The 22,170-nt window shown below is 37.1% G+C and overlaps 1 protein-coding gene across 1 annotated transcript in view; it reads right to left on the bottom strand.

The window, feature by feature from the left end:
- The window catches only part of pip5k1bb (phosphatidylinositol-4-phosphate 5-kinase, type I, beta b), a 41,584-nt gene that overhangs the window by 15,717 nt on the left and 3,697 nt on the right, over window positions 1-22,170 (bottom strand). The window contains exons 2-6 of the mRNA XM_077223630.1: window positions 9,055-9,164; window positions 8,764-8,832; window positions 6,709-6,839; window positions 4,191-4,308; window positions 684-836 (exon numbers count right to left, since the gene is read on the bottom strand). Coding sequence (XP_077079745.1) covers window positions 684-836; window positions 4,191-4,308; window positions 6,709-6,839; window positions 8,764-8,832 — 471 coding nt within the window. The 5' untranslated portion in view covers window positions 9,055-9,164. The remainder of the gene's footprint in view (window positions 1-683; window positions 837-4,190; window positions 4,309-6,708; window positions 6,840-8,763; window positions 8,833-9,054; window positions 9,165-22,170) is intronic.

Genomic DNA, 22,170 nt, shown 5'->3' with positions numbered 1-22,170 from the left:
AAAAATGATGTAAAATACACTTTTGTGTCTGGTTGGAAATATGTATGGCTTGTTTCAGCCACAAAAAGTAAACCTATATTGGCTGCTTTAAATACTTCTGCACAAATGTGAAAGGATAAAGTGAAAGGTGAAAACGAGAAAGGGTAACATGAAATCAAAGGTCACAAAGCAGTTAAAGGTTGGCATAAGGTTATTTCTGAGTTGATTCCACTAGAGGGTCTTACTTATGTATTACATCAGAAAACAAGGCCAGTTTTATAAGGTCTGAACCCCATATCTGGACTATTTGGAACCTCCTCTTCATCCTGTTACATTAGGAATATTGTAATTATATAATACTCTGGACTTTGAATAATATTTGTCCTCTTCTTCATCTTTGTGTAATTTATTTTTTCATTACGGTATCAGAATTATTAAGTATTTCTGTCTTTTATACAAATTTGAGCTATGTGTATACCTTTTTTTGAGTGTTTTTATTTTTTTTTGGTGATTCCTATATTGGTGTTATAATTAAAATTCAATAAACATAATTATATAAAAATGGTATTTTAAAGACATCAGTAGTAATTCTCTAAAACAGACAGATGAATGAGAACAAAACAGTCTGTACTAGTGAATCACAGCGTTTTATTCAGGTTTCTTTACTAAAGAGATGATTGACTCTTTACTCTACTGAGACCTACCATGTAGTATCCTGGAAGCAGTTTTTGCAGGAACTCGGCCTCCTTGTGCTGGACGGTTTTGATGATGAATTCATCATCGCTGGTCAGGTAGAAGAGTGAGCCGCTGGCTCCTGGATTAGACAACTCAATCAGTGGCTCTTTACAAATGGCATACTGCAGGATTACAAGAAAAAAACAATCCATTATAAATGTATACCAGGGGGGTGTTGAATGCTTGAATATGATTGGCTGACGAACATTCTAATTTAAGGTGTGCAATAATTTTCAGGAAAAACGCACGGCTAAAGTAGTTCCAGGCAGGTCTTGACCGCATTACAGTTCTATATCACTTTGCCAAATGATTTCAGTTATTTCAAAAGTCCTTTTTAGTTTTGAATGGAAACTAAGGCCGCTGAAAAAGTGGTTGTTGCGCGCTATACAATCATCAAGAGCAGAAGGAGTCTGAAATGTACAAGACTACAGTGTGTGCAACTTATAATGAGGACTGGGACTTTAATTAAAGAGCATCTATTTTTAGCTGTGTTTTAAATAAATGAAAAACCTATTAACCAATTCATATTTGTGCTAAACTGGCAACAATACTCTTAAGAAACTCAAAAGAATCGAGATACTCATAAAACATGAATTATAAATCATCACCAAATTGACTGGCTGCAGTACTGTGTTTTTTTGCAATATCCAAAAAACTGTTTGCCTTACACACTAAAAGACCAGATTATTACTGCCAGGAAGTCCTGTGGTTTAATTAGGGTTGCGTAAAACCCCCAAACATTATGAGGTCTTAAAGCAAACATTTCTACTGCCCTTTCTGGCGGTGTTCCCTGAGGAGGCCGGGACTCAGCAGCAGCAGCATGAGGACAGTGTTGAACTGAGGCCAGACACTCATATTCAAGGCCTGCCTAATGAAAGTCAACAGTCACGTTGTACTTCCAGCCCAAACACATGGACATTAGCATTTGAACTGCATGTCATCCCGTGTGTGTGTGGGGCTTCTTAATTAGCTCGCACTTCCACTGGCCTATCTGCATAATTACAAAAATGAACACAACATACTCAGAAAAGTAAACTTACATCACATTCTTTCATCTTTAGCCTAACCATTTCCTACTGTATTTTAGTCTTGCATTTTCTTTTCTCATTCCTTATTCCTAGTGCCCAGTTATAGTGCAAACAATCTACATTTTGTAGTTTACCCTCGTACTAAAGGACTTAGAAAACACAATATATTGTGGTCACTGCTAGTGTATAAAACTAGGGGTATATTTACAATAGCATTACACAAAACAACACATATCATATTTTCATTATGTATGCACAAGTATGCAGATTTTCTATATGCATGTTTGTGTTTGGAATAGATTACTATCTCACTGAATACAGTGCTGTATAATGCCTACTACTAAATAAATAGTAACATTGCGCAGACTGAGTTCAATCTAGTCGGATCGGAAAAAAAATAAAGGCGAGCAAAGATAGGAAGAAGCGATTGATTGGCTGAAGAACCAGAGACAAGTTTTATGACTAAACTTGGTATATACTGTACTAACATACTGCAGAAACAGTAAAAGTAGTATGTTAATGTGCTATTTCAAACATAGCCCATGATATACCTGGTTGACCTACTTCATTTGCCAAAATACAACAGAGCACACTGAATGGAATACTGTATCCCACAATGAGAACATTGTGCTTGGTACTTTTTTCGTCTTCAAACCAAACTCGGGTCTTCAGCCAACAAAGTTTAAATCCCGTCTAGCTAGTGCGCTTCCTGTAATGTTTATGCAAGTCAGTAGGCGGACAGTAGGCGGTCTTTTGTGGCTGTTCAAACCCATTCGACCACATGAGCATTTACAATACGAAAGCAATCCGGTCGAATGTGTTTTCGACTACCTCTGGAAGTGGTCGAAAGTAGACAAGCTCAAAATGTTTTAAACCCCGTTTACACCTGTATTCAGCATCGTACACTTAAGATCCGAACGACCAAATCGTATCATACTAGGTGTAAACAGGGCCTAAATGTAGTATTGGTGAGCATAAGAGACTTCTTTTATAATAACAAAAAATCTGTTCCGTGGGAATAAAAACCAAAACTTTGTCATTGCAAGCACATTGCTTCACCTGTTGAGCTACAAGAACTTCTAAACTTAAATAGATTTCATCTAAGATCAATGATGGAATGCTTAAGTGTATCCATAGTAAATGCAAATAATAAGAAACTCCCTTTCGCCTATGCAAAATAAAGAATGCAAAAAAGGTAGTTTTGAATAGTATTATGTAAAAAGGTATTCCCTTATCATTAGAGACATCATAAAACCCAGCTTCTGCATAGCACACACTATATAATTAACATTTTTGTGCAATGCAAGGTCAAGGAGGCACACAATAGATTCATAACAGAGGATGATATAATACAGGTTCATAAATTACATGGGAAGACCAGACTATCAGGCACCTGGGATTGATATCGCTCTGCTGGGCTAATTACCCGGCCATTAGATGTCAAAGTGCAGAGGAGGTAATTAACAGCTTGACTGAGATCATATGCCTAATCAGCATCATCCACCCTGACTCACATACGCAAACACTCGGATTAAACTGCATGAGAGCTGCAGAGATGCTGCAGAGGCACTGCAGTGGCTGCGAGGCAGTGTTGCAGTGCAGGGAAACGTACACCTCCAACACCTCATCGCAATGTGCCAGGACGCATCTTACATAGCAAGAACACATAAAAGCAAACCGCTAATCCCTGCTGGGAATTTAGAAATGAGGACGCAGATTATAAGTTCTTTCCAGTCACAGTTGGCAAGATGCAGCGGTAAAGTTCATCAGTGGTCAGCAGTGCTCTTGGTCACTCTTACTGGCGCCTGATGTAAGCATGCACTGAACTTTAATTCATACAAAGATGCTTTGTTATGGCTCAAACAGAGGGAACTTTTAGGGAATGGGACACGTAATAGTCTTGGCGTTAATATGGAGGTGAAAATTGCATTTAATTACAGTCATAGCAGTTCATGCATGCTTTGCAATGATGAATAGTTCAAAATAAGACCAGGGACATGTAGACCATCGTTCAAAAGTTTGGGGTCGGTAAGATTTTTTTTATTATCTTTAATGAAGTCTCTTATGTTCACCAGGGCTGCATTTATTTAATCAAAAACAACAAACAGAAATATTATTAAAATATTATTATAAATATATTGAAATACACTGTAAAAAATTATATGATCAATAAGTTATGACAAAAAATATTTTTACATTGCTTTAACTCGTTGTAAGTTATATAAGATTCAACAATTTTCTTTTAAGTCCGTTTAATGTAATTGAAGCTGAAATGACTTAAACATCCAAGTTGATTGTACATAAAAATGTAAGGCAGCAACTTTTTTTGTACAGCGTATATTACAAACTTTTGAACGGTAGTGTATTTCATTCAAGTGTATTTCATGTTGACTTTAATAAAAAAAACTAGCCACAATCAATAAAGAAAAATTGAAAATTGTGTTTTACCAAGTAATCATCTGGCTTGATCCCGAACAGTTCGCGGAAGTAGCGGAAAGCCAGTGGTGCGTACGTCTTGAAACGGAAGTCTGGATAATGATGCGCTGGAGTCAGGTTGCTTCCCTCACTGCAAAAGTGAAAGCATTTCCTTAAGGTATCACAATAAACAAAGCGTATATGTGAATCAACTGTTTGTTTCATTAATGATCATCACATTCCCTAACACAAGAGGCTTCTGGGCAGAATCTGGTTTCTGTCTGTAAACATAATCCTGTAAAAGGACCAGAAATTGTGAGAAACTGTTACCCAACCTAAATGCTTCTTTATGCCCAAGGAACAGAGACACATTTGATCTTTCTTAGCCCCATTGAGCATGTACTTGTTGCAATGTGACCCACCAGCAGTAAACACCAGAGGTACTCTTTTCCAGAGACACACAACAGTAACCAATGCCTGAGGACAAGGAGGTCCTAGTCTTACTCTACTAATGGTTACACAAACCGAAGACCAGGGTCAGCCACATCAGTTACACATTGTGAAATGAAAGCAAGCCCTGGGGGGGAAAAAATCCAGTAACCCACTTTTCACCTTTTTTATTATGAGGCAGGTCATTAGTATTGGGATTAACCCCGTTTGAATAATTCATAAATGTGTAATTTAAAAGAGACAGATTATGTCATAATCACTCAAATTACCGCTAAACAAAAAGTGGCTGTGATCACTCATGACAAGTGGATTAGAGAGTTGTTGTTTTTGCAGGGAAATTGAATAAGCTCTGAGCATTAGCTGTTGCAGAAAATGTCCCACTATTAAACGATAAACCCCAATCCGTGCCCATTGTGTAACCCAATTCAAATTGTTCAACTGACCTCTGAATTAGAGCTTGTCTAAAACAATAGCGGGCAGATGAGGGGCAGACGACTGACCTAACTCTGAAATATGGGGCTTCAGCATGTGCAAATCTGTCTTATAGACATATGAGTCATTTCTCTCTGTCTGTCTGCAATGCAGACAATGTTCAGAATAGCATACTAATGAATTACTATTATTTTTGTAGTATAGGATGTGCCTGATTACCTTATCCTGAAAAGTATGAATAATGGCTTTATCATGAATAGAATGAGTAACAAACACTTCTAAGTAATAGAATTTTTATTACTGATAATATCATCAAATATTTCAATCAGCACATAAAAGTACAATTTAATGATATGCCTATAAGGTCAACAATAATATCAAAGTCTGAGCATTCTCTGTTTAATAATAATCTACCTTCTATGAAAAATGCCTGTGATGTTCTATTTAGTTTTTTTCTTCATAATCAAATGAAATAGTTATGTGTTTTTAGAATATTACTGCAGTAATATGAATCACGAGCTTGTCATTTCATTTTATTCAATTGTCAATCCAAATGCATCTAAAGCATGTGAGTATACATACTAGCCTACATTTGTTATGCATAATCTTTACTACTTTTTACTATACTAAATATGCATTTCCATTTAAAGGTTTGGGGTCAGTAAGATTTACGTTTATTCAGCATGCATTAAATTCTTTTACATTTTTTATTCATCCAGGAATCCTGAAATAAATGAGCAGCAAATCAGCATGTTAGAATTATGTCTGAAGGATCATGTAACACTGAAGACTGGAGTAATTCAGCTTTGCCATCACAGGACCACATTAAAATAAAAAACAGTTATTTTAAATTGTTATAATATTTCAAAATATTACTGTTTTACTGTATTTTTGAAAAAAGAAATGCAGCCTCAGTGAGTTTAAGAGACTTCTTACAAAAATCTTACTGACTAAACGTTTGGGTAATGTATTGAATGAATAATAAATGTGCTTTAAAGTTTAAAGTCTTTTAGTTTTGACCAACTTGTCCTCTTCTGATTTAACCGAATACAAAAAAATTGTTATCATACCCAATATACTGTAGATACAGATAATAATATTTGTTGCACACCCCTACTAGGCATACATTATATTATTCACAGTATGCAAACTTGAATTCAAACGTTGCATAAAGATTTTTACTTCATCACAAAGTATATGCAAAATATGGTAAGTAGTACACAACCACAGACTGTCGAATTGGTTCAAACTGAGGGCGAGCGCATGCAACTGGAGTGCAATCCCCAGTGAGAGAATCAGACTCTATAAATAAGGAAGTCAGGCTAGTGGATCAGTGGCATCCCTTTGAATCTTGTATATACTCTGCTCACTAAAATTAGTCTTTTGGGAATCATTTGTGCAAGAATCAACTGTGCAGGATTTAGCATGAGCTCAAGTTCCTAGTTCCCATGATAGACTCTCTTTAGTGTGTGATTAATCACTGCAAGATGTACTGATGTTGAGGTTTCCCTATTTAGGAAAGAAATGGAGAGCAGATGACCCAAATCAAATACAATATTTGAGAATTTGAGATATTTCCTCATTTCAGACCACTTTTGACAACAACATAGACAAAACAGCAACATGCACAGGCAGCGTCCTTGCACGTGTATGCATTCTCTGTCCATACCTGGGTAAAAACACACTCTCCACCACATAGAAGTCCTGCATGAGCACATCTCGGTCAGGTTTTGAGGTCAAATTCCCCACGGTGTAACCGATGCCAAGCTGAATAGCTCCTTTCAGGGCAGATGAAGTAGTCTGAGACAATATCGGTAATAAAAAGCAAAACAAATTAGTATAGAGTAATTGTGAAACCTGCTCTTATGTGGCTTTATTTAGGTCATTTTTAGATGCAGACTAAACTTGCCTACTAAATCTCCTTCAGGTTAAACAAATGAAATTTGTGCAGGTCAAAACTCTAGAGCAAGTTTCACTGGAAGTATTAGATCAGCCAAAGGTCTAACAAAATCTTGGAATTTTGGAAAGTTCATTGATAGGCCTCTGTTGATACCAATTTTTAGAAGGGTAGACACTATCAACATGGTAAACTCGTCATTGGACAAACTGACAATAACGTGAATGGAAAAAAGTAGCTCATTTTTCACTGAACAGAGGTGTTGGCGGACAATTTGTTGATCTTTTTCTGTGTTTTATCAACATGCAGCGAAACACAGATGTACATAGTCATGAACTCAGAGGCCATGCCGTGGAAAATTCTATCACAAGTGAGTTTTTGTTTTTGTTTTATATACAAATGGGTTATGCCGGGTACACGCTGAATGTTTTTCAAAGTAGTCGGATCGCTGTTCTTCTCACACACTACCATTTAGTTGCTGCTGTGTGCACATGACACGGCGGGTCGGTGACAGGGGGTCACACATTACACATTTCAATAGGAAGAATCAAAAAGGACTATTTTTCACAACCGGGCGTGCGAAAATACAGAAATTAATGCAAGATCACGTGTGAGACAGGAGGTCTCGTGACTGAATTTCTTCTTGTTAAAATGATGCATGCAAAAGCTTGTGATCCAAGGAGTCTGTGCGCTGATTTGCAGTGAAAAAGAAAAAAGAAGAATATGAAGGAGAAAATGGTTGCTTGCAGAAGCCATCCTTGCTGATATTCTGTTGCAGGTCTATGACTCATCCCCCTGAACTTTACCTAGCCCTGTATCTCTCATTGGCTGTAGGTCGTCGCTGGCAATATCATTTCCAGTCAAAACACATTTCACACTGACTGCATGACTCTGAGCAGAGATGGTCTTATTTTTGGGAGATAAGAGGATCCGTGGCTCTACGATTGGAAAAAAAAGTAACGGCTAACTTGGATCACGTATGCTTTGATAACCAATCACATACAGCCTTGATGTCATTGAATTTGATTTGTGCGAAAGTCAATCACTGTTTGCAGATACCATAGAAATGAATGATACGTGCATGACCTGAGTCATGCTTCTTGTGCAATTTCTCTTATTTTGTTTGGTGTAAACTCTAAAAATAGATCAATCCTAAATTAATGTTTAAAAGCAAACATGTTGAAGATTAGCCAATGGGCTGTCGATTCATTAAATGATAAGCTATTTCCTAACAAAAGCGGTTTATTCAGCGCAGTGAATCGTCTCCTCCATTGATATCCATAAAAAACAACAACTTGTCTCTTGTCACAGACAGGTCCAGATATTTAGTATTCTAAATATTTAAAGAATATCAGCAACACATCGCCGCTTCTCTCAGAGAGATAATACACACTACATGATTGTCACTCACCCGAACAAACACCGATTTCACTTTGATTTCGGCCATTTGTTAATATAGATGACAGGAGAAGGGTATTATAATGATATTAAATGATATTATAATACTTGAAATATATTAAATTAATTTTTCTAATTTCTTGCTTATTTCAATTTTACTTTTTTACTTTTGCAAAGCCTTTAGTCTACTGTAGATCTATTGATCTATATATTAGGTGTAAACAACATCATTGACAAGGACCTATTGTGGTTAATATTTATAAATCAATCAAATGTAAACACTGCATACATCCTATACAAATGAAAAATAATAGAAAATAAAAAAACAGTGCTTTTTAAATACAAACAAACATTTTACAATAAAGGGTTCTCCATGAAAACAAAATATTGTAGATATAAAGAAAATAATAATGGAAAAAAACAATTTACCTTTTTGTATGTTTTCTCTCTACTGTTATTGCTAGACCCGCTGACTCCATTCTCATTGGCTGATGACATCTACATGAAGCAATAAAGAGTTAAAAGTTACACAAGACTAGTTCACAGCCATTAGCTAAGTGTATGTAAATAATGTCCTCAGGCCGTGTCCAGCCGTAAACCATCAGATTTGCAAAGGAGCCTGACACAGACCACAGGATATCCTGCCAGAGTAATTGAGTGGCTTGTAAATGAAGTACATGTGTGGCTCTGCTAATAAAGTATGACGCAATTAGGGTTTACCTTGTTTTAACCAAGAACACAGGTGTTGGTCTGCTGTTCAGCGCTGCTGCATGGCTCAGTCATGTGGACCGTGTGGAAAACAGAGGTCTGGCATAAAATTGATGTTCGTCCTGTCAACCAGAGGATGGGAAGGGAAGGGGAATGTTCTAGTTAGTATGACAGAGGAGGGAAAACCAAAAAGTTTTAAAGGGATAGTTCACCCAAAAATGAAGATTCTGTCATTTATTACTTACCCTCATGTTGCTCCACACCCATACGATTTTCTTTCATTTTCGGAACACAAATGAAAACCTTTTTGATGAAATCTGAGATTTCTGTCCCTCCATTGGGTGAACGAGATTTCACCAAGTACCACATGTTCCTGGATCAACATCGTTGTTGATCCTGGATCAACTTTCCAATTAACCAATCAGATTTGAGGGACAAGTTTACAGTTTATGTCAAGTTTAGGCTTAGAACCAAGGTGAAGTACTTAAACATCAGTGTCATTCACCTATCATTACCCTCTGATTTTAGGGAAAAGTTATGGGTAGGGTTAGGTTTAGGGGTAGGGATTGGGTAAGGACTACATTTTGGGACAGGAATGTTGATCCAGGACCATGTCTTACTTGGCAAAATCACGGTGACCCCCTCCATTGACGGCTGCGCAACTACCACTTTGACGCTTCAAAAAGATCATAAAGAGATTGTAAAACTAATCCATATAAATTGAGCGGTTTAGTCCAAATTTTCTGAAGAGACTTGATTGCTTTATATGATAAACACATATAAACGTTGATCAGAGAACATATACAGCAGCTCAACGGAACCTGCTTGACATGTGAGAACAAACCTCATTGGTTTTTGCTGAAGCTCAAACGTGCTGCGTAACACAAGAAGGAACCTCACTCGTTCTCACACAAGCGAACATGCTTGAGCTTCTGGTTGCCACAACTGATGTGTGAGTTGATGAATATTTGAATTCAATCTGTTCATCATGTGATTAAGTCTCTTCAAAAAATTTGGACTAAACTGCTCAATTCATATGGATTAGTTTTACGATCTCTTTATGAACTTTTTGAAGTGTCAAAGTGCCAGTTATGTAGCTGTCAATGGAGGGACAGAAATCTCTCAGATTTCATCAAAAATATCTTCATTTGTGTTCAGTAGATGAACGAAAGTCTTATGGATTTGGAACGACATGAGGGAGAGTAAATGATGACAGAATTTTCATTTTTAGGTGAAACAAAAGACTTCTTTCAGAAACATTTAAAAATCTTACCGACCCCAAAACTTTTGAACGCATGAAACATTGTTTTTACACAATATATTTTCTGAAAATATTAAAAATATAGATTTATTGATCGACTACGTTGAACTGACTTAAACTTTGGTTAATCTTTGCAATTCTGTTTGTAAAGCTAGACGTGCAGAAACTACACACTTCACATTCAGTGAAAGATTGATTTCAGGCATTCTCATCGAGACAATGCAGAATGTTTTTAAGTTGATCTTGTGACCACCTAAGTGTGTGTTTGCAGCCACAGCACTGAATAAACGGTGCGTCGTAAAGTCAGCAGACAGAGTGAAGGGCCTTACAGTCTGTGTAAATGAGGAATAATGGTCTTTTAGACTGTCTGCATAAACAAACTGTGAGCCCGAGCCCTTATTCAGAGTCAAGAGCAGCCTGTGAGTCTAAAGTGCCAATCGCTCTGTGCTAGCACGTTTATATCAGTGGGTCTGCAGAGAGGGAAAACAGAGGGAAAACCCAGCGAAAGTGTGGATGTTTGCTCCTGATAACCAGCTGCTGTCTGAGAAGCGTCTAACACCTGCATGTCAGTTCGACCTAAGACTGCAATCCAGAACTATTACACAATACACTTCGAGTGAAACAACCCATCCCAGTTGAGTTCATGCAAAACACAACCTCCTCCTTGTGTCATTAACCTTATTGTCAATGATGCAGAAGCATTGACCAACAATCAAAATACAGGCTGTAAAAAAATGTTACACTTAGAAAAGGGCACATCATACATCACAAAGCTTACTCATGGAGCGGTGTTTAAATATACGACTGATCGCTAGCCAGATGCATCATGGAAGATTAAGATCAAATAAAGCACTAAGACACAAGGGGTCATGCAGTAGAGCGATTTAACCATAGTTAAGGGGTGTGTTGTTGCCTCTTGTGGATTAATATAAATAAAATAATACATTTTAAAACATTTTATGTCAACTCATGTTACCTATCGTTAAAAAGTTTAGGGTCAGTACATTTTATTCTCTCCAAGGCTGCATTTATTCGATTAAAAATACAGTAATATGAAATATTACTACAAATTAAAATATTTGTTTTCTATTTTAACAATATAATTTATTCCTGTGATGGCAAAGTTTAATTTTCAGCATCATTTCGCCAGTCTTCAGTGTCACATGATCCTTCAGAAATCATTCTAATATGCTGATTTGGTGCCCATTTATGTGAAACAGAAATTATTTGTAACATTATAAATGTCTTACCTGTCTTTTTTATTTATTTATCAATTTCATGAATCCTATTTTTAATCCTAAAATTACTATTTAAAAAAAAATCGTACTGACGCCAAACTTTTGAACAGTCTTGTGTCTATGAATATACTTGAATAACTGCTTTTATAATAAAGCCAAATTATTATATAAGCAGTGTCAATATAAGATGATTTAGTGATACACAAGTCAATATTGAACCGTCTGAGAAATGGCTAAACAAATATAATTTGTATTTAGCAAAGCATCTAATGCAAGTTATGGTCAATCTCAACATCTGGTTTACATAAATATCTAGAAAGTTACATGTATTACATTCCACCTTTAACCTGTTAACAAGCCCAGGGCAGAGTCTGTCCCACGATCGTCAAACTCCCTTGAAACATAAAACTTAATGTTTAACATACAGCATATGACATTATTCTATTATTTAGTTAAGAACAATAGTCTCATTGTAAGAAGCACAAACAAATTATGTAGCACTGACAGTGGAAAAGACACAGATTATGAAGGGCTCTCAGAAGAGGCAAGTGCCCTTTAAAGGTATTAAAGATATGTGACCATGTGCCAGATATTAAGAGGACAGAGAACAGAAAACACTTAGGTTTCTATCAACATAACACTTTAAAAACCTATCCTCACTTTCGCTCTCTCCCTTTATCTACTGTACCTCTTCTTCTCGTCATTCTTCTCTTTGTGGTTGCTATGAGTCCAGGTTCTGTGCTTGTAAACAGTGGCTGTACTGTATCGACCGCAGGCACTGAGGGGCACACGACCCCCTGAATATTCAGACTGATTTGACTGGTAATAAACAATCAATTTAGTACACCGATTGAAGAGAGTCTCAACATTATGGGGTCATTCTCTCAAAACCTCTAGAGCCATCAACCATTAAAGTACATTTTAGCTTTTAGATTTTTAACTGAATTTGCAAACATGAGTTTTAAAGAATTATAATACAAATTCTTTTTACCTCAGATTCATTAAAGAGCCAATATTATGCCCTTTTACAGAGTCTTGTTTTTGTTTATAGGTTTTCATACTTGGATGTTCAAAAAACATTTTTTTTCACATATTTTTAGTTGCAGCACCTCTTTTCCCAATCTATCAGTAACGCTCTTGGGTGCGTTTCCCATACAATGACGTACAGTAACTCGCTGCTTAACTACCATAGGACGATGCATCGCTGAAGAATTCAATTCGCTAGTCACGACTATTTCACAAAAAAGTATTCTTATTACTATTATCCATTTTGAAATCTTACTTTTCCAGAATTTTTGCTATAAATTATGGACATGGCATCTGAGGACTAATTCAAATTTTTCTCAGTTATTTTGCTTTATTTTCATATTTAATCATAGGCTCCTTCATATGCACATGCGCACTCTTCAAAAACGGCGGTTTAAATCTCTTGAGAAACTAAAAGACGTAAATTAAATAGAGTGTACTGAATGTCAACTTGTTTGTTTTGCTCAAGAAGATAAGGATTTATTAGGTCCACATGTCGTGCAAACAAGAAACTATGCTTTTAACCACAGGTTGAAAGCTTCCGTTCCAACCACACAACTTTGCGATGCTGTTTGCGTATGTTTGTTGGAACTATGAGGAATTGGGGAAACACTGACTCGTTGAACTGATTATAACGATTAACTATGCTGATAGATGCCATGAAGCAACTATTAAGCATTTTGATGTGGAAACTTAACTTTTTAACAGTTCCAAAGAATTATTGGGGGTCAAAATTCCATTTCTGTTCATTGTAATTAAGGGCTTAAAGCTAGAGAACAGGATTAGGGCCGTATCCAACACGGCACAGGCCTCACGTATGCACTCTTTGTTCTGACTGGAGGTTCTTTCTTCAGTTTGCTAATTGGATACAGTGACAGTGATTACATAACTGGGTTAGTGTACTGTGTGAAGTTTCACCGCTAAAAGCTGTAATTGGATATGATGCTATTAAAGGCATTTTAGAAGAATTTGTAGGACAATATGCACAGCTTTGCATTGTGCACAGCTTTGTACAGTGTACATTGAAGCTATAAATACTAATTATTACTGTACAGATAAAGTCAGTGGGGAGGCATATGCAAAACTGAAGAGAAATATCCAATATGGATTTGGCTAATTTTACAAAAAGTATTTTTCTTTCCTTTTCCTTTTCCTTTAAAAAAGCAACAAAAAAGATACAAAAAATCCAGATAAAATCCAAAGCTGACTTATTTCCCCAGTCAAATGAATGAGAGAAGACTAAAAAAGGCTGCTGTGAATACAAGCTGAAATTTCAGTAATTTAAAAACCAAAGATGAATTTTGCCAAATATTAACAGTTATTTTCTTGTTTAATACTGTGAAGCTGTTTTTAAACAATAATTTTGTATAAAACAATAGAAATATATGTGACTTGACAAGCAATTCATAAACAAGATGATAACAGATGCATAAAGAATCAAACATCTGAATGTGTAAAAAATTGGTGGTCTTCACGTGATGTTTTAAAGGTACAATGTGTAGTTTTTTAGGTATTTTATTATCTAAAATCAATATTTTTATTCATAAATATGTCCTCAATGGTGTACAAATACCTCTGCAAATTATCTGACTTATCCTCGTAAACAAAGAATTTTTTATCTTTATATACATGTGACGGGTAGGTCCACGGAGGCTTCCATGTCGTTCCGCCATCTTGAAAAACTATAATAGCAGAGAGGGTCAAAAAGTACTAGGCCAACGCATTTTCGTTCAGAGCCAGCTGAAAGCAGGAGAAACGGAGGAGCAGAGCAGTGAGAGGCGCTTGTCACTGCCCCGGCAAGTTTAAAAGGCTGCATTGCAGTGTTATTATTCATACTGTAACATTCGTTTGTTCGTTGTGTCAAGTTGCAGTTTGTTTGAAATAACAAACCTGTTAACCCGAAGGAAAACTCGACGAAGTGCTATTAGAAGACATCCTGTCATAGCTTTTTGGTACATAACAGCTGCCATAGTTGCAACACGCATTTGAAAAAGCGAGGTGCTGGAGAGCACAATTCGTTTGAATGCAAAATACAATTTCACCGCTAGATGAGAGAAATTCCTACACAATGTCCCTTTAATCAGGGTTATTATAGTAAATATAACTAAATTATAACTAAAACATTTTTTCGAATAAAAACAAATACAAAACATATCTAATTTTCTTTGAGCTTTATGTACGAAAATAACTAAAACTGAAATAAAAATGATTCTAAACAATGTAGACCTTTAAAAAACAATAAAGACCTAGTTCTGGCACGAAACTCTAGATGGTGCAGGCTAATAGGTCTTTAACTCATTTGGTAGCGATCACATCATTATCTACATAGATCGCACAGCTGATTGGTAGCTGTTCCATCAGCGGCCAATGAGCTGCGGCTCAACATTCAAACATATACCGGTAGTGTTATTGTTAGGAGCCTGTAGCGCGCTTTCAGAAACCCTCCAACTTCCCCAGCTCCACCTGTATAGATCTGCTACGGGGGTTATTATGTTACATGTGCAGCAGCAGCAGCATGCCTTACATGCTCACAGCAATGTCAATGAATGTATTGGCGGTAGCAAGTCTCTGTACTTGCTCTGCAGCAGCAGCAGTGTAGCAGATCTATTCCACCAAGACCAAATAAATTAACATTGCCATTTCCATTACCATGCCAATCTCTATTACTGTACCAATCTCTCCGACAGTTGTCATGACAGAACTAATACAAATGACAAACAAAGGAAAAAATAAAAACTAATTTAAAATATTAATAAAAAACTATAATGTGTCTCAATGTAAATAACACATGGTTTGAATCCAACTCATGACATTAGGTGATAACCTCCCCATCATTTCCAGTCCTCTCTCTCTCCTCTCAAAAAGAAAATGCTATTTTATTCAGCTCTGCTGTGGAGCTTATCTTAAGAGCTCTGAGGAGCAGCAGGGGAGTGTCAGGAGGAGGAAGTGCAAGATAAAGAAAAGGAGCAAAGAGTAAACGAAAGGGATGACATTCAGGCTACATTTATATTTACTATTCTGAGCGAGTTCAACTCAGCGTGAGACAGGTGATCAAGCAGACTAACTGCTGAAAGACTCGACTTGCAGCAAGGACAGAGTGATTTGCTCTGAAAGTCAAACGAGAGAAAATAAACAGCCTGAGAGATGCCATCAACATACTTTACCCAAGCATTTTCGCAAGGGTTGCAGTACTCAAGAGGGCAAATAGGCTAAAGTTATGTCTGTGCCATCCAACCTGAAGTGGTACACTGTGGGCAGGGTACTTGTGTGTCATAATGAAGCCGTTTGGAAAGCATTTGGTGAAAGGGAGCAATGAAAGGGACCATGACATTTAGCTTCACATGGAATTTTACCACGACAACACTAAGCAGTGACAATGGGAATATCTTATTATTGCTGCTAATATGATACAAATAAATGTACATTCATAATTATGTTTTTAAAACATGCTTTATGTGTGTGTGTTTCCGATCTGCTCTTGACTTTATAAGTTAAGCATTAAATATGTAAAGCATTAAACACATTTCTTATCTATTAAAGTTTTTTTTTTTTTACTTAGTACGAAATGCATGAAGAAAATGTGTGTAATATATCACAGCAAAACAAACAACTTGAATTATTCTGTTTATGCGTGACCATTTCATATTCCCTTCGCTAACGGATTTGTGAAGGGCCCTTTGTGAAATAATTCAGTCGTTCACTTTAGTTTGGAACGCCCCTACAAATGGCGTCCCCTTCCCGAAGTGCCCTTTAAGGAAGCAAAGATGCATTTGGAATTCTCCCTGTGTCCTAACTAAATTTGGCAACAAAGAATTGCATTTCTGTACATTTTTAATAACACTTTCCGGATGCAATGAGCACAGAAAACCACAGTAACTATGTTGCAATGGCGGTAGGTCCTCCCCAAGGGGAAGTGCTTAAGGAAGTTTGCAAGTGTATGTCTAAAACTGGAGTTGAACACAAACAGTTTAGTCTGATTTTAAAATTAACCAATTATGAACCAGTTCTTTTTAGTGAATCAAACATACAGCGTATCCACTGTAGTCCAATTCCTGAACGAATGAATATTATAAACCGGTTCTTTTTAGTGAATCAAACGCACAAAGTGCATCCTGTGTATTCCGATTCCACAATGAATTACTCTTATGAATCAGTCCTTTTAAGTGGCATCCTGTGTATTCCGATTCCAGAATGAATTACTCTTATGAATCAGTCCTTTTAAGTGAATCAAAACCATGCAGTGCAACCAGTAGTCCGAATAATGAACTAATGAATCGTATAAGCCAGTTCTTTCTAGAAAAATCAGACATATTCAGGGCATCATGTGTAGTCTGTTTGAATGGAGAACGAATGACTATTACGAAATGGTTATTTTTATTGAGTCAAAAACACAAAGGGCAACATAAAGTTGGTTTCTGACTAAAATATAAAAATAAGTCAAAATTCCTCAGCAGAAACACAAACATAACAGTGATTCTCATTTAAAATAATGAAAAAGAAAGAATAATTATTCACTTAACTCTCCAGGGATAAAACAAAAATGTTTTGAAAGTCAATGAGGCATAGCTGAAAGATATGGAAGGTAGAGGTCTACCACAGGCACATAATAAGTCTCTTTATACACTTTTATCACTGCTATCTGATAATGGTGTACCCAGGATGGAGTTGGACCCGCTGTTCCACTCTCACTCTGGCTGAGGTCCAGACCTGTGATAAGAAAACCATTATGTCCTTCCCTTTACTGTGCATGTTGCAGACAGGAAGTTGTGAAGAAGACATGGAATTAAATGACCTCTGTGATCATTTAAGTTGAATCAGTACATATGGCCATAACCATTCCATGAGATCCTCAAAGAAGACATCTGCCGTGACAGTCAATACACTACCATTCAAAAGCTTGGGGTCAGAAAGATTATATTTTTGAAAGAATTGAATACTTTTATTCAGTAAGATCAGAGGTGACCGTATAGACATTTATAATGTTACAAAATATTTCTATTTCAAATAAATGCTGTTCTTTTGAACTTTCTATTCCTCAAAGAGACCTAAAAAATGTATCATACTTTCCACAAAGATATTAAGCAAACTCTCATTTGCCTTATAGAGAGGCATATGGTATATGAGATGTTTGAGCTTGATCATCGTAACTAAAACAAAAGGTCCCATGGCCAACCCCTACCATGCAAGGGACTAATAACTCCCTCAGACTGTACTATTTGACAATAAGAGCCTTTCCAGGAGCCTGTTGTTGCCTGGTGGGGGACACGTTGCCATTGGAGGCCATTGATGCTTTTTTGGAAAATCAAAAGAACAGGAAATACATGTCTAGATTCCATTGTTGTTATGAAACCTGTGAGATCAACAACATTGCCTGCAGTTCCGTTCGTCTCTACCCCACAATGCCTCCAAACAGTTAACATGCACTGCTGTCTGACATTTAACACTAAATGTGAGAATGTTGGTTCAGTCCTACACATAAAGTAGCCAATCACCACAACAAGCTCATTGACAGGCTTTGCATGACAGGGTGGGATTGCCCTCCCACTGTAGTCTGAGTAATCACTCTGCACTTTTAACTAAGTCATAGTGGTGCTTGCAAAGGCAATTAGGGATTCTCACATCTATAAAAAAACAAGCAAACAAAAAAACACTGAGTACTAAAGTCACCATGAAATCAGAATCCTTATTTGTTTTATTGAATGTTGCACTATGTATTTATTATAAATGATTTATCAGTGCACATCCTTATTTTATTTTAATTCATGTGCCCACAAAATCTTTCATTAAAATAACTCTCCCTCCCTCTTGTAGCGACATCTCTTCTCTGATGATGTGTTCGGTGTGAGGGAGGGACAACCTGTGAGTCACATGAGATCGACCAATAGAAAACCACAACCATCCAATCAATTCCTCATGGACAAAATCAAGTCCATGGATAGAGTTTCACTCTAATATACATCACAGTAGGGAAGAAAAACTATCAGAACTTCTGTTTCATGGTGTCTTTAATGGAATATTTCAGAAAAACAACAAAGTCTGTTATTATTTGTTCATTCTCATTTCATTTTTGGAAAATTATTCTTCTGAAACAAAAAAAAACTTGGATAGATGAAGGATGGAGTGTATAATTTATGCACAATTAGCGTCACTAAACAGAACTGCAAAAATATGATAGGTAAAAAATGTAAACAGAGAAAACAATTAAATAATTCACTGTTACATGTAAATGTAATTAAGCTCTCGAATTTGATCCATGGCTGTGTTCAATTAATTTTTTTTTGCGATTGAGAAGTCATGCAAGACTTGATGCCAAACAGTATAAGCATGCCATGTGACCAAACTACTCAGAACATCTTTTACAAGGCTTATTATGGAGAGACTTATAGTGGATCCGGAACTATTTCGCACTCCTATTTTACTATTTCCAGTGAGTGAACTATTTACTCTTTAAACAGATTGACTAAAACATAAAGTAATTTTCAAACAAGCTATTATTGTCACATACAAAATAAAAGAAGACATATTCAAGGTCAGTAACGTTCAAGAATGCATTTCATTATGCTTTTACAAATGTCACAAGACAAGTGATCATGACCGCCTGATAAATAGCCTACAGGCTGAAACAACCTCAGGTTATATAACTTGTCAAATGAAAACCTCACTTTTTTTTTCATTGGGTCAATGGGAGAAATGTCCTTTCCAGCTAGTACTGGAGTCACAATTAATTGAGTCATATGTAAGTTTATATTCAAGAACAGTGTGACATTGTGGTTGTTCAGCTATGCGCCATCACAGGTTTTGTTATGCTATTCTTCAAGGGAGACTTACACACAGGTTTAGAGGGAAAGATAGCCATGATGCTGTGAATGTGTTTTTTGCTGACACATTTGCATCTGCTGATTTCACATTCAAAAGCACTGGCTCAGTAAACCTAGCAGTGATAGCTACGTGAAAGAATAAGAAATCCAATGCAAATCGCAGTCTTTTAGTTTTCTCAGGTTTACACTAAACTATTGAATAAACATTACACTACACTAATGAATAAAGTGACACTGCTTAGCTGCAAATTGATCAACTAATCCTGCATCTGAAGTGGCATACAAAAAAAGTTGCATTTACACTATTTAATGCTGCAGAGGGGCATTAATAAAAAATGATATTATATTAATGACAGAAATTATTTTAAACTAATGTCTATTATAAATTAAAAATAATTTTAAAATAAATACATTAAAAAAATTAATTTTAACTTTTAAAGTAATTTTAAAATATAAAATGATGAATATAAAAAAAGAAATTACATGATTTCCATTACACGAGAGTAGATGTTAAAACTTCATGCTGATTTGTACTCGGCTTTCGCCAAGATAATCACCAACTAAGACGTAGCTTTACAGTAACCTATGCTTCTCCATCCATTCTTTCCATCTGGTGACGTGAATTTTCTGTCTGGTGTTAATTCAGTGTATTGCGCGTCAGCACACACAACGGCTGCAACCACAGTGCGGTCCCCCCATAACAACCCTCTGGATTGAGCGGAGTAGGGAACATCACTAGGGTCTTCAGGTGGGCACCTTCCGTCCTCAGTGTTTCGTCGACTAGCCCACGACACCTCAAGAGGGCTCGACAGTGACTCTGGCGTCCCAGAGTCACCCCCCTCCGTCCCCCACTCAACTCAGCCCAGCTTACTGACCTCTACTTCCCTCTTGCTGCTGAGACCTAACCACAATCTCACAATCTCTCCGCAACCCAACCATACGCGCCAACCCGTTTGACTAAGGCTGTCGAGCCCCACTGGTGCGTTAATATGCAGTTTCAGTGGCAACGGTTCCGTATGGCATACCACCTACCACAAAACACAATATCTGCCCAACCACCCGTCATCCACGCAATATACACAGGAACGTAATGACTGTGAATACTATACAACCTATACAAATAAACCAACAGTTGCTGCTGAGACCTAACCACAATCTCACCGCAACCCAATCATACGCGCCAACCCGTTTGACTAAGGCTGTCGAGCCCCACTGGTGCGTTAATATGCCGTTTCAGTGGCAACGGTTCCGTATGGCATACCATCTACCACAAAACACAATATCTGCCCAACCACCCGTCATTCACGCAATATATACAGGAACGTAATGACTGTAAATACTATACAACCTATACAAATAAACCAACAGTTGCTGCTGAGACCTAACCACAATCTCACAATCTCTCCGCAACCCAACCATACGCGCCAACCCGTTTGACTAAGGCTGTCGAGCCCCACTGGTGCGTTAATATGCAGTTTCAGTGGCAACGGTTCCGTATGGCATACCACCTACCGCAAAACACAATATCTGCCCAACCACCCGTCATTCACGCAATATACACAGGAACGTAATGACTGTAAATACTATACAACCTATACAAATAAACCAACAGACCTTTCAAGTTTTCAAGAATTCTACGAAACCGTAGCATGGCGGCCTGTACACAGCCAGCTAGAATCTTTCCGTCTCAACCACAGCCAGTTGCTGCTCCTTTCTGCTGCTTCAGATAAGTTCTTTACTGTACGACGCAAGTCTTGGCCACTGAATCCGACGTCTCTGAGGAACCGGGTTGTAGAGTGTGCCACAAAACCACGACAACCCACTTCCACTGGATAAACCTGGACTCTCCATCCTCGCTGTTCTGCTTCAGTGGCCAGATGAGCATACCGCAGTTTCTTCCTCTCATATGCCTCATCTACCGCATCCTCCCATGGCACTGTTAACTCTATCAGTTGAACAATGCGTGCTGATCCAGACCACAAAACAATATCTGGTCGTAGGTTAGTGGTGGCAATCTCAGGTGGAAAAATAAGCCGTTGATCAAGATCAACCAGCATCTTCCAGTCCCTAGCAGCTTCCAGTTGTCCTGGGCGAGAATTGGTGTTAGCACCTTTTCTTGGTGGTTGCTCGCCTGGGCGGAGGAATATTGTCTTCTGCGTGTAATGTTTTGCTAGAACAGGCGGCAATTTATTGGTCATTCTACGCTTGCCTTCCAATGCTAAAGCCAAACATCGCAATACTTGGTCATGGCGCCAAGTAAACCGACCCTGGCTAAGAGCCACCTTACATCCTGTCAAAATGTGCCTTAATGTGGCAGGTGATGAACACAAAGGACAAGATGGATCCTCTCCTACCCAGAGGTTTAGGTTCTGCGGTGATGGGAGAACATCATATGTTGACCTAATAAGGAAACTGATCCTACTCTCTTCCATTGACCAAAGGTCTTGCCAGCCCATTTTGCGTTGTTCCACACTCTCCCATCTCATCCACTCTCCCTGCTTGGCCATACATAGTACAATTATAAAATTATAATTTTTTTAAATTATTTTAAATGGATGTCTATTATAGGCTACATTTTAAATCATTAAAAAAAAAATAAAAAAAAATATTTAAAATATTTTTTAAATATAAAATTATGAATATAAAAAAATGTATTAAATTATACAATTAAATAAATCTATTTATCATTTATCTAAATACATAAATAAAAATGCTCTGTTATGACAATAACACAGTTTAATGCTGCATTTAATTTACACAGTACCAAACATGCATTAGAGCTGCC

This window comes from Siphateles boraxobius, unplaced genomic scaffold (assembly GCF_051911475.1).
Source record: "Siphateles boraxobius isolate OS27281-9 unplaced genomic scaffold, OSU_SipBor_1 9, whole genome shotgun sequence".
Taxonomy (NCBI): Eukaryota; Metazoa; Chordata; class Actinopteri; order Cypriniformes; family Leuciscidae; genus Siphateles; species Siphateles boraxobius.
Note: the sequence above shows the minus strand (reverse complement) of the source record. Positions and strands in the feature narration are given on the sequence as shown.